The sequence below is a fragment of the Canis lupus genome, chromosome 24 (assembly GCF_011100685.1).
Source record: "Canis lupus familiaris isolate Mischka breed German Shepherd chromosome 24, alternate assembly UU_Cfam_GSD_1.0, whole genome shotgun sequence".
Classification (NCBI taxonomy): Eukaryota; Metazoa; Chordata; class Mammalia; order Carnivora; family Canidae; genus Canis; species Canis lupus.
Window position 1 is genome coordinate 7,635,397 of NC_049245.1, and position 14,526 is coordinate 7,649,922.

The 14,526-nt window shown below is 37.4% G+C and overlaps 1 protein-coding gene across 4 annotated transcripts in view; it reads right to left on the bottom strand.

Annotated features, from left to right (window-relative positions):
* MACROD2 (mono-ADP ribosylhydrolase 2) overlaps window positions 1-14,526 on the bottom strand; it is a 2,007,046-nt gene that overhangs the window by 507,319 nt on the left and 1,485,201 nt on the right. For all 4 annotated transcript variants that reach the window (XM_038571576.1, XM_038571577.1, XM_038571579.1 and 1 more), the window contains one exon: window positions 10,754-10,827. In XM_038571576.1, coding sequence (XP_038427504.1) covers window positions 10,754-10,827 — 74 coding nt within the window. The remainder of the gene's footprint in view (window positions 1-10,753; window positions 10,828-14,526) is intronic.

Below are 14,526 nucleotides of genomic sequence, written 5' to 3' on the forward strand. Positions count from 1 at the left end.
ATACAAATCAAAACCACAATGAGATACCACCTCACACCAGGAGAATGGGGAAAATTAACAAGGCAGGAAACAACAAATGTTTGAGAGGATGCAGAGAAAGGGGAACCCTCTTGCACTGTTGGTGGGAATGTGAACTGGTGCAGCCACTCTGGAAAACTGTGTGGAGGTTCCTCAAAGAGTTAAAAATAGACCTGCCCTATGACCCAGCAATTGCACTGCTGGGGATTTACCCCAAAGATACAGATGCAGTGAAACGGCAGGACACCTGCACCCCAATGTTTCTAGCAGCAATGTCCACAATAGCCAAACTGTGGAAGGAGCCTCGGTGTCCAACGAAAGATGAATGGATAAAGAAGATGTGGTCTATGTATACAATGGAATATTCCTCAGCCATTAGAAATGACAAATACCCACCATTTGCTTCAACGTGGATGGAACTGGAGGGTATTATGCTGAGTGAAGTAAGTCAATCGGAGAAGGACAAACATTATATGTTCTCATTCATTTGGGGAATATAAATAATAGTGAAAGGGAATAGAAGGGAAGGGAGAAGAAATGGGTACGAAATATCAGAAAGGGAGACAGAACATGAAGACTCCTAACTCTGGGAAACGAACTGGGGGTGGTGGAAGGGGAGGAGGGCGGGGGGTGGGGGTGAGTGGGTGACGGGCACTGCGGGGGACACTTGACGGGATGAGCACTGGGTGTTATTCTGTATGTTGGCAAATTGAACACCAATAAAAAATAAATTTATTATTAAAAAAAAGAACAGTAACTGTAAATTATTTTTTCCAACCCAACAAATGTATTTGAAGAACTTAGAATAGTACCATCAGAAGCAGTGCTTCAACATGGCACGGTTCTCTGAAAGAGAATTACTTAAAATACACAGTTTGGGCAAGGAAACACCTTCCAAATGATTCTCAACCCTCTCTAGTTGAGAATTATTAGCTTGAACCATTAAAACTAAAAATGGGAGGTCATTCTGTTTTGCTAAAATATACTATAGTTTGCCTTAATTTTGATTCTTCCCTCAAGCCAGCTTTACAACTTTGCTAACTGCCCAAACAATCAGTGACTTCTTCATCAAAATATCCTGCTAAAGCAGAGCCCTCCCTCCCCCACAAGATTGCAGAGAACATGGCCACTGTGGGCTTCTATGCCCCAAATCTCTCAATATGACCACCAAAGTGGCCCTAATTTTCCTTATCCAACTCTAGCTTGCAAAAATGTCCCAGGGAAGGACGCTAATCAGCCTACTTTGGGTTCCATGCCTACAAATGTACTTCAAATGGCTAAGTTTGGGAAAGATATCAAATTTTGGACTAATCACCACTGACCACAGAAACAGGATTATAAGAACGTGAAAATGCCCAATTAGTTGACTTCAGGAATTTCCTTTTCCTTGAACTTCAACACCACACATACAAAATTGAAGATTGAAATACCTACTTGAAAAAAGTTTTCTGAAAAAAAAAAAAAAAAATAAAAAAAAAAAAAAAAAAAAAAAAAAAAAAGAAAAAAGTTTTCTGAAGATATAATAGTATGTGTTACAGAAATATGTAATAGTATGTGTCCCAAATATAGGCCACGGGACACATCAGAAGTCAGAAAAATATTGCTTTCCCTTCTCTCTTTAGCTATTTCACATACTTACTCTACATCTCCTAGAATTATTTCTAGAGTCCCCAGACCTAGCAGCAGTATACATATGAATTTTTCACACCTGTTTAAACAACTCCCCCAAGACAGAGTACATTTATCTGAAAATAATGTGACCATAATGGACACTGTGCTGGGTTAAGGATGGCTGGCAGAGGAGGACATATGTTGACTATATGTCAGTACAGAAGTCTACAAGCCACCCTGAACTTGAACTGTAGGTTGGTATCAGTAGGGCACCCTGGGACCTTAATTATCTAGACATCCCCTGCTGGCAGAAAAAAAATAATTATACCTTACAGAATTCTCTACACAAAGTAAGACCAGGGAAAAGGATACCTGGGCAACGTTATCTCAATGCCTGAAATATTTTGATGAAAGCCCTCTGTACCTTAGGCACACTGGCTAACTTGAAGTGGGCTCACTAACTAAAGCAGCAGAGTGTATACTGTCCCATATATTTTGGTTCTTATTGATGGGAAAGGGGTAATGAAGGCAATAGCAAGGGTCTCTGATTTCTACTCTAAGAACTTGGGCAGGCCTGTTGTGAATAGATGCTAAAGTAGTGTAGGGATGGAGAGGTAGTGGACTTGCCCACCTGACAAGCTCTGATGCGGGGTGATCTATTGTGACACCAAGCACTTGAACACTGCCACCAAGAAAGGCAAAAGTTTCCATGAGACATGACTTTCATTCTAACATTGAGCATTAAGATTCATAAGGTAAGGAGATAAAACTTCTGACCATTGATGTAACTGCTTGTGGCAAATCTCAGTAAAGACCATTTGAAAATGGGAATGTAGTGTGCATGCATGTGTGTGTGTGCATGTGTATGTGTGTGTGTGTGTGTGTGTGTGTATGAAAGAGAGGAAGGGAAGATGGGTGAGGAAGAAAGGAGGGAAAGAAGAGAGGCGGGAAGGCAGAAATATAAATAGATGAGAGAGAGAAAACAAACCGTTTGCAAGTCATCAGGGTTCTCGAAGAGCAAAAAGGAGCATGGTACATGTGCAAAGTCTGGGAATAATTTTCTTCAATTATGTCACAGCCAATGAGCATCATGGTTTCCACCTGAGGATCATGCTTGGGCTAGTCAAAGGATACATTTTTATAGCAGCATATTAGGAGGATGATTGTTACTACCAAAGCCATATTCTTATACAGAACCTGAATATTTTAAGATGGAATTTGTTTTTCCAAACACAGAGATTTTAATATTAAATTACACCAAAAACTAAGACTACCATACATACTTAAAACTATGTTTTATAGACATAAAAAGACATTCCCCAGAGAAAACACCGAGCACTTCATTTGCTGCTTTCAGATCTCTGGATGTTAACCACACCTCTGTGTTGTGTAGAACTGAAGGATAGTGTGTTATGTGCTTTGAATTTCTATAAAGAATCGACCACAGGCATTGAATCTTGGTGTGAGGGATATAATTTTCTCATTAGAAATGTAAGCATCATTTCATGTTTTACCTAAGTCCTCATTTTAAGAAAGACCCTAAGGTGTTGTGTGTCAGTGACATAAGGCAGGCCTCACACTGGGGTTTTTTGGTGGTCCATAATGTGATTCTGAAATAAAAGTGACAATTTTTAACACTGCATATATTCAAAGACCTCTGCCAAGAAGGGGAAAAAATAGTCTTGGCACCAGATGTTAAGGTGTGATGGTTCCTTTGAGATCCATAATGAGGAAACAAGTGGCCATGTCCCTTATCTTGTCAAATTAGCACGAGAATAGCATATGAACCTTTCAAGAGGCTGAAAGTGCATTTCATCAATGGATTCCCAATTCTGTTTTCTGGGTAGGCAAATCTGTTTACCTTTTTCAATACTTTGTGGCTGTTTGTCTGAATGTTGGAAGGTAGGGGAGGGTGGCAGTGTGACTGCTTCTACTCAGTAGAAACCAGTATCTTTACTTCTAAAGGGCACCACATATGTACTGAAAAGTAATTTTTGTTTCCTGGGGTTTTTTATGACACACTGTTTGCTTATTTATTTTTAAAATTGTTTTATTTGACTATCGTTGACACACAATGTTACATTGGTTTCGGTGTATGTTATGCTGTGCTTATTACAAGTTTGGCTACCATCTGTCACCATAAGATGCTATTATAATATCATTGGCAATATTTCCTAATTGTAACTTTTATTCTTGTGACTTATTGATTCTATAATGGGAAGCCTGTACCTCCCACTCCCCTTCACCCATCTTGTGTCTGGCAACCATCAGTTTGTTCTCTGTATCTATAGGTCTGATTCTGCCTTTTGTTTATTCATTTGTTTTGTTTCATAGATTCCACATATGAGTGAAATCATATGGTATTTATCTTTATCAGTTTGACTTACTTCACTTAGCATAAATTCTCTAGGTCCATCATATTGTCACAGATGGCAAGATCTAATCCTTTTTATGGCTGTGTAATATTCCTATATATATATGAATTTTATATACATATACCTATGTATACATATACATAGGTATATAAAACACATATATATATGTGTGTGTGTATATATATATATATATATATATATATATAAAACATTTTCTTTATATATTTATCTATTGATGTGATGGACACTTGGGTCTCTTCCATATCTTGGTAATTGTAAGTACTGCTGGAATAGACATAGAGGTACATATATCTTTTCAAATTAGTGTTTTTGTTTTCTTTGGATAAATACCCTGTAGTGGAATTATTGGATCATGATATTCTATTTTTAATTTTTTGAGGAATCTCCATGTTTTTTTCCACAGTGGCTGCACCAATTTACACTCCTACCAACAGTGTACAAGGGTTCATTTTTTTCTACATCCTTGCCAACAGTTTTTCTTATGCTTTTTTATTTTATCCATTCTGATAGGTGTGAGGTGATTCTCGTTGTGGTTTTGAATTGTATTTCCCTGATGATTAATGATGCTGATTATCTTTCCACATGTTTGTTGGCCATTTGTCTTGATGGGACACTGCCACATACACACAGCCTCTCATGATGCCCTACCACATCTCTGGGCATAATATTTAAAATGAGAAACAGCAATACCACAGGTATCAAGTTTCCCTCAGAAGGCGCAGCATTAACAATTTAAATGACAAGTAGATGATATTTAACATGTTGAATAACAATCTGTGCTAAAAGCACAGTAAAAAAATATTATATGTTAGGCAAAGACCCAAACTCTTGCATGCAATGAAAGATTTTCACCTTCCTCCTACAGAGAAGAAAACTGATCTCGGTTTTAAAAATGCAGAGCTAGGGTTCTTTCCTGCTAATGATGTCTGTGTCACATCAGGTGCCCACTCAAGGCCTTCAAAGACAACCAAAGACTCCTCCGCTGAATTGTTCCCACCTCAGAACAAAAGAGTCTGCTTGTGGAGGAGGGGGCTGTCAGCATGAGGTGGGAGATGAGGAACTTTCCACTGAGTGGTTGAATGAGAAAGATCCCTAGGAAATACCATCTTCAAAGATCTGCAGAGAGGCAGCCGGAGCCTGGTCTTAGGTGAACCACAGCTTCCCCTCTGTATGTCTGTCTACACATGCCACACTTTTAATTAGAGCTTTTCAGAATGTTATCTTTCTGCCTATCTCTCTGATGCTTTATAATTGTTGGAGGTAAGGGGTATTCAGATTTGGGCCATACTACAACCAAGGCCTGATTAGGAAACACTTTAGTGTTTCCACATTTAAAGTACTCAGAAAATTCACCAATCTTCCATCTCAGAATCTTCATCTTAGATGCCTTATCTCCCCATAAAGATGACTTCCCAGAAGACTTAACACAGGTACTCTGTGCTACAGGATGCTTGCTTCTTTGGGACATTTGAAATCACTGAACATGATCTCTGTAATGGGGAAATATTTCATATAATATCAGGACATTTGTAGATTTTAGAGGAAAAAGACTTCCTGTTCTTCTGCTTTCTATAGAAAAAATTACAAATATGTACATTGCCCCAGAGACCAATAGTCAGATGCCATATGAATCCCTGGTGTGGAACAATAGAAGAGACATTTCTTAGGCTAACTTCCAGAAATGAAACCTCAGAGCTGCGGTGTGGGGAAAAATCACTATTTCACAAAGAATGATATTTTTAGACTGCATGAAAAATGAGGAATGCATGAAACTGCAGATGATAACACGGAGCAGCCACCCCAACTTGAGTCTGAGTTGCATTTCCGCTGCTCATTTCCATAACAGTCCCAGATTTTGCTCGCTTGTCTCTGTAATAAAGTTTCTACTTATGAAAAATGGGTACTTATGGAAAGGTTATCATGTCACATGCTATCATTTGTTTTACAGTGAACTCTGATATTCTTTTCATTTTATTTTCAGAACTCAGAAGTTCTTAATTCTTAATTTTGCCAAAAATGTCAGTGGGTAATCTCCATCCCTTGCCTACCTCACACTTAATTCCCAGGTCTCTCTGCCACAAGCCTTATCTCTTCTGTCACAATTTCTATTTCTGTATTGTAAGATAATTCAACTCTCTGGTTTTCTGAGAACAATAATTCAAGTCTTAGCGTGAATATTCTTTTTTGTTTTGTAATTTTTCAATAAAAAGTCATTATGTTTCTTACTCCTGGTAAGTCATTTTTCTGCCCCAATTATATCCTGTTGAGGATTCTCCTGTTTTTCATTCTATCTCTTCCTCCAGAGCTGCTGCAGACAGAGCCAACCATATTCTTTGTTCAGCTAGGCTCCCTCATGTCCCTGAGTCCCCCTAAATATGTGGCAACAGCAGCATCCTTACAATTCAGACTTTGGGCAAATGAAATAAGTCGATGGTGGATGACACAGCATGTTTTCCCTAGTCACATCTATTGGGCCCAAATACTCTAGAGAAGCCTCTCTGATGTGGAAATGTCCAGCCATACAAGTTGGGGGTGATTTGGGTAATCAAATAGAAGCAAATCAACTATTGTAAAAAAAAAAAAAGAGAGAGAGAGAGAGAGAGAGAGTCCTTCCTGGTGGTTTAGAAGTTGAAGGGTAAGTAAATGATGAAATGTGAAGGCTCACTAATCACATAACAACATCAATTATCAATTGTCAAAGATCATGAAGATTGAATTGTATACTTATCTGAATGAGAGAAGTACTGCCACTGATGGAAGTCACATTACATGGATTCCTGATTTTTTTAAAAGGAAAATTTCAGGGAACATAACCAGCTGAAAGATCCAGAAGATGCAACTTTGCCCACCAACCTCAACCCCAGCTTTGCCTTGAGCAGGGTTCCCTGACGCATGAGTGATTCCCAGTCATAATGGGGCCATACTAAGCAGGTGAATGGGTAGTGAAGATAATGTGCAAGAAAAAAACATCAATGAAACAGAGATATGTGAGAGATTGAGTGAGAACAAAAATGAACTAACTCCCTCGCTTCTTGCTCTATTTACAATTTGCAATTCTGGTCACTCATGAGACTCTAGTTCTGGCTCTTGAATTTCAAGACTTTTTCTCATATAGTTCATGTATACAATTTATCTTCCTTTAGCTTGAATGTTTTTTCTATTTCTTGCAGCTAATCTCAAACTAAGACCCAAACCCGTTAAAGTTATGATAATCTTATCAATTTTACCATGTCTTTACATCTGACTTCTTTCCTGAGCTTTAGGCTCCTGTAACCAACTTTCTATTGGAAGGCTTCACTGTATATTTAAGACCATCTCAGGCTTAACTATTATTTTCTTTCTGTTTCTCATACATACATATTCCTTTACCAAGTTTCTCAGTAAGGGCACCAATATTTACTCAGGGGCTCAGGTCAAAAGCCTAGCTATTATTTTTGACTCTCCCATTTTCTCCATGTCACATCTGATTTACAACTATGATAGACATTATTACTGTTTGTTGATATCTAGTTGCCTCTCTTCTGAAAATATGAGAGAATTCCATTTCCTTGTCTCCTAGGTGCCTTGCTCTGGACAGTGAAATGTGAGAAAAAGTTATACACATCATTCCTTTGTAGAAGAATTTAAGAGCTATTACTTGATTGTCTATCTTTTCCGGTCATGTGACAGATGATATTTCACATGGTAGAGTGACTGTCAGCTTGGATTCCTGACTAAGCCAGAGCCCTCTGCTGACTCAAGACATATAAATAGCATGAGTAAAAAATAAAGCTTTGCTGTTTTATGGCACTAAGATTTGTAAGTTGTTTGTAACTGCAGCATGAGCTAGCATATTCTAAGACAATCCCCAAGTCCTGCTGGTTCTATTGTCAAAATATATTCCAAACCTGATGCTGTTTCCTCTTTTTCTACCATTGCTATATTTCAAAGAATCCTCATCTCTTGCCTGGATTTACTACAGGATCCTCTTCATCGGTCTTCCCTTTTCTATTCTGAGGTCTCTTAAGTCCCTTCTCCAACCAGTAGTCAGCCTTTTGTCATTTTAAAGGTGAATCTCATCATGCCACTCCCTGTCCCAAACCCTCAACAACTTGCCTTTAGAATAAAAATCCAAATTTCTCCATGAACCACTACGCTCCACAATCTGACCCCTACATATTTGTCTAAATTTGTTTTCTGCCATTCTTTTATGTCTCTAATCTAATTGCATTGTCTCTCTTACCATTAATTGCAAACAGTAAACTCTTTTCCCACCAGGGTTGTTCTCTTGCTGTTTCCTGTATGTGGAATGTTCTACCTCAAGACTTCTCTGTGTTTTGGCTTACCCCTGCCCATCTTACAAATCTTTTTTCCAAGATTATGTCCGCAGAGCCCTCTCTATATGATCTAAAACCACATCCTCCAATATTTCATTAACCAATTACACTGTTTTACTTTGCAAAATACTCTTTGAACTATTTTCTTTATTTGTTGATGTTTCTTTTCCTAGACTATGAATATCATAAGAAGAGGACTCTGTTTTTTGGTGTTCTGTCCATCATATCTAGAAAAGTTTCTGGTGTTTGGTGGGATTCAGTAAATATTTGTCAAATGAGTGAATTAATGAATAAATAACTTAAATGTCAAAATAACACTGCAGTGAAGAGACAATTGACTGAGAAGTGATATTCTTTCATAAGTGCCTAACTTACTTTGCTTGTTTTTTAAAAGAGCAAATAAATAAATAAAAATACTGCAAGATAATAAATTTGTATAGCTTTTCTCTATGTTCTACCACTTATAATTCATTTATTAAGCAAAACTTGACTTGTTCAAGTTAACTTGTTTAAATTAGCCAATGGAGGTTGAAACAAAAAAAAAATCTTTAAAAATAGAATTAGTACATGATATGTTTAAAGTCACAATGGCAATAACTGAATTGTGTTCTTCAATCCAAAATACCTATATTTTTATACAACAGACTCAAGAAATGAGAAGAAAAATATATGAAATAAAAAAAAAACAGACTCAAAGATAAAGTAAGCTAATGAGGAAATCAGGACACAAACCATTAAGTGGGAAACACCAAGTTAGCACATTTCTATAGAAAATTACTTTCTGAATAGTTTAACTAGAGAAAATCCTTCGGTAGAATGTGTCAATGAGGTGTAAATGCAACCAACATTTTTGCTCTTCATAATCATCTCCTTGATGATCTTTGGGTGGATATGCATATTTCCCTCACATGACACATGTGAATCTATCAGTAGAGGATGCCCTTGGATTATTATTTTAGTGGAAATAATGGACTTACACCAATATACTAGCTCCATTATAAGCTTTTATTCAAGAAACACTATGGTTTTGCAAAGCAGATGGTCCAGGTAAGGAGGTTTTACTGTGACCAAGAGATATGTTAAAAATACCACTTTCAAAAAGACTAAACTTTTCCCCCTGGCCTTGGAATCCCTCCAAGGAGGCTGTTGGGAGTTAGGAGGACAGAGTCAAACTCTTGGCTCTGTGATTCTGAAGTCCTGAGGATGTCATTTAACCTTTAGATTCTAGATGAGGATAAGGATAACAATACCTATCCTAGACATTTCATGAGATTGTTTGGAAAATAATATATGTCAAAGACATGTTTTAGTAAACTGCCTATTTTAATTATTTTTTAAAATTCTGCTTTTTTGAGGTTATTACAGTCATTATATGTGTGTGTGTGTGTGTGTGTGTAGCAAATACCAAAATGGATATGTTTGGTCATGTGGTCTTTATTCCCATTGGAGATTAACAATCTCTGTATCTACTTAAGAAATGTTGAAATTATAACAATTAGCAGAAAATTACACTGCTGTTTCTTTAAACTCACAAGGGCATCAAGAACTACTTCCATCTTATAGCAAACTCCATAGTCTGTTTCCATACCCAAACATTTACAAATAATCCATGTACTATTCAAGAAGAATGCTAAATTCACAGTCTATCATAAGTGGAACAAAATTCTTTATAGCACTCACATGAATATCTGAGATGAACCTATTTGTTGTTACAACAGGTTAGTTGCCAAAACTCTGAAATCTAAGCCTCTACAGTAGTATCTCTGTTTATTGTGTTGCTTTGTTAACTTGAGTAATTCTCCTATTCATCACTAAACATATCCCAAAGATTTTATTAAATAAGTAGAATAGGAGGTATGATGGAAAGTCTGAGAGAAGCATTTAGTTTCATAAGAAATCCTGATCATGAGGATTTAGCTATCAATTATCCATGCCTACTCTAAACTCACACTCAGAAGTTATTTTATAGAAATGATTAATTATAAATAAAGACACCTCAGGATACCAAAAAAAATTAGCATATACCAGGAATCCTCTGTCAACAAGGATAACTTAACTCTTAAAGGAAAATAGCTCTGGACAATCCCTTAATCTTAATGATAGGATGGATTCATCCTCTTTTTAGACATAAAGCCCATACTATCTAAGGATGTAAAAATGAGATAATGACTAAGTCAATCTGATCACTCTTCCTATCTGTACTACCAAAACCAAACAACATAACCCTTTCAGTCAATTAATTACAAGAAAACATTCAATCACCCATGTAACCCCAATGAAGCATGGTCAGCTAGTTTTGGCTAAAGACTACAATTACTTGATATTTATGGATATATTTTTCTGCTTTTTTTTTGAAATTGAGGATCAAATGACACCATCTTAACTGTTTGCTAATTATGTTGTTCCTCCTACCTCGTGATGATTCGTGGCCAGCCATTCCTTAATGGTGCTGAGGGCAATGACAGAAGCAGGCTCATTTGGGAAACCTAAGTGAAGAGCAGAATAAAATAAATTAGCAAAAAAAATGAAGTCGATAGAGAATTCAGTCATGGTATGACACTAAATTTTTCCCATTTAAACTTTATTCAGTTCAACTAATTACTACTGAGCAAGGCTAGGACTTAGTAAGGTTCACATGGATGTGAAGGCAGTGATCATACATACAAGGCTTTAAGGAGGCTAGCCCTATACCAGTCTAATGCTAGTAAGCAATAAAGGAGTTAACTGACCCTTCAATTCTACAACATAATCAATTAAAAATGTATTTACATTTGTTTAATAGTTTTCACAGGACTTTCATATAATATTCTCATAAGAGGTGCTCAGATTAAGGTTTATTACCCTCAATTACAAACCAGGTAAATATGCTACTGAATACATGTGGTTGACATAGGGTTATAAGGCCAGCAGTACTCCATCAACGAACTGACACAAGACAGGGCAAACAACTTGCAAAATAGCTATATCACTAAAATTATTATCAGAATTCAACAAAGGTAATGCCTGCTCCATTCAGGGTCATTGGAAATTATGTTTGAGATTAAGATGACATGAACTGACCTGGTTTTGCACTACAGATTTGATTTTAGAAAGACAGGAAGAATGACACATATACTACGTCCTAGTGAGCAGGAGCACACGTAATTATAATTCCTAAAACTCATCTAAAATATCTCTTTACATCTAATGAGAGGATCATATGGTTCTTGGTTTTTCTCTTGCTGATATGATGAATCACATTGATTGTTTTACGGCTGTTGAACCAGCCTTGTGTCCCAGGGATAAATCCTACTTGATCATGGTGAATAATTTTCTTAATGTACTGTTGGATCCTATTGGCCAGTATCTTGTTGAGGATTTTTGCATCCATGTTCATCAGGGATATTGGTCTGTAATTCTCCTTTTTGGTGGGGTCTTTGTCTGGTTTTGGAATTAAGGTGATGCTGGCCTCATAGAACGAATTTGGAAGTACTCCATCTCTTTCTATCTTTCCAAACAGCTTTAGGAGAATAGGTATGGTTTCTTCTTTAAACGTTTGATAAAATTCCCCTGGGAAGCCATCTGGCCCTGGACTCTTGTGTCTTGGGAGGTTTTTGATGACTGCTTCAATTTCCTCCCTGGTTATTGGCCTCTTAAGGTTTTCTATTTCTTCCTGTTCCAGTTTTGGTAGTTTGTGGCTTTCCAGGAATGCGTCCATTTCTCCTAGATTGCCTAATTTATTGGCGTATAGCTGTTCATAATATGTTTTTAAAATCGTTTGTATTTCCTTGGTGTTGGTAGTGATCTCTCCTTTCTCATTCATGATTTTATTAATTGGAGTCTGTCTCTTCTTTTTAATAAGGCTGGCTAATGGTTTATCTATCTTATTAATTCTTTCAAAGAACCAACTCCTGGTTCTGTTGATCTGTTCCACAGTTCTTCTGGTCTCGATTTCGTTGAGTTCTGCTCGAATCCTTATTAACTCCCTTCTTCTCTTGGGTGTAGGATCTATTTGCTGTTTTTTCTCTAGCTCCTTTATGTGTAAGGTTAGCTTTTGTATTTGAGTTCTTTCCAGTTTTTGAATGGATGCTTGGATTGCGATGTATTTCCCCCTCAGGACTGCTTTTGCTGCATCCCAAAGATTTAGGATGGTTGTATCTTCATTCTCATTAGTTTCCATGAATGTTTTTAATTCTTCCTTAATTTCCTGGTTGACCCTTTCATCTTTTAGCAGGATGGTCCTTAACCTCCACGTGTTTGAGGTCCTTCCAAACTTCTTGTTGTGATTTAGATCTAATTTCAAGGCATTATGGTCTGAGAATATGCAGGGGACGATCCCAATCTTTTGGTATCGGTTCAGACCCGATTTGTGACCTAATATGTGGTCTATTCTGGAGAAAGTTCCATGTGCACTTGAGAAGAATGTGTATTCAGTTGAGTTTGGATGCAAAATACAGCATCCATTCCTGATCAAAACTCTTCAGAGTGTAGGGATAGAGGGAACATTCCTCGACATCTTAAAAGCCATCTATGAAAAGCCCACAGCAAATATCATTCTCAATGGGGAAGCACTGGGAGCCTTTCCCCTAAGATCAGGAACAAGACAGTGATGTCCACTCTCACCACTGCTATTCAACATAGTACTGGAAGTCCTAGCCTCAGCAATCAGACAACAAAAAGACATTAAAGGCATTCAAATTGGCAAAGAAGAAGTCAAACTCTCCCTCTTCGCCGATGACATGATACTCTACATAGAAAACCCAAAAGTCTTCATCCCAAGATTGCTAGAACTCATACAGCAATTCGGTAGCGTGGCAGGATACAAAATCAATGCCCAGAAATCAATGGCATTTCTATACACTAACAATGAGACTGAAGAAAGAGAAATTAAGGAGTCAATCCCATTTACAATTGCACCCAAAAGCATAAGATACCTAGGAATAAACCTAACCAAAGATGTAAAGGATCTATACCCTCAAAACTATAGAACACTTCTGAAAGAAATTGAGGAAGACACAAAGAGATGGAAAAATATTCCATGCTCATGGATTGGCAGAATTAATATTGTGAAAATGTCAATGTTACCCAGGGCAATATACACGTTTAATGCAATCCCTATCAAAATACCATGGACTTTCTTCAGAGAGTTAGAACAAATTATTTTAAGATTTGTGTGGAATCAGAAAAGACCCCAAATAGCCAGGGGAATTTTAAAAAAGAAAACCATATCTGGGGGCATCACAATGCCAGATTTCAGGTTGTACTACAAAGCTGTGGTCATCAAGACAGTGTGGTACTGGCACAAAAACAGACACATAGATCAGTAGAACAGAATAGAAAATCCAGAAGTGGACCCTGAACTTTATGGTCAACTAATATTCGATAAAGGAGGAAAGACTATCCATTGGAAGAAAGACAGTCTCTTCAATAAATGGTGCTGGGAAAATTGGACAGCCACATGCAGAAGAATGAAACTAGACCACTCTCTTTCACCATACACAAAGATAAACTCAAAATGGATGAAAGATCTAAATGTGAGACAAGATTCCATCAAAATCCTAGAGAAGAACACAGGCAACACCCTTTTTGAACTCGGCCATAGTAACTTCTTGCAAGATACATCCACGAAGGCAAAAGAAACAAAAGCAAAAATGAACTATTGGGACTTCATCAAGATAAGAAGCTTTTGCACAGCAAAGGATACAGTCAACAAAACTCAAAGACAACCTACAGAATGGGAGAAGATATTTGCAAATGACATATCAGATAAAGGGCTAGTTTCCAAGATCTATAAAGAACTTCTTAAACTCAACACCAAAGAAACAAACAATCCAATCATGAAATGGGCAAAAGACATGAAGAGAAATCTCACAGAGGAAGACATAGACATGGCCAACATGCATATGAGAAAATGCTCTGCATCACTTGCCATCAGGGAAATACAAATCAAAACCACAATGAGATACCACCTCACACCAGTGAGAATGGGGAAAATTAACAAGGCAGGAAACAACAAATGTTGGAGAGGATGCGGAGAAAAGGGAACCCTCTTACACTGTTGGTGGGAATGTGAACTGGTGCAGCCACTCTGGAAAACTGTGTGGAGGTTCCTCAAAGAGTTAAAAATAGACCTGCCCTACGACCCAGCAATTGCACTGTTGGGGATTTACCCCAAAGATACAAATGCAATGAAACGCCGGGACACC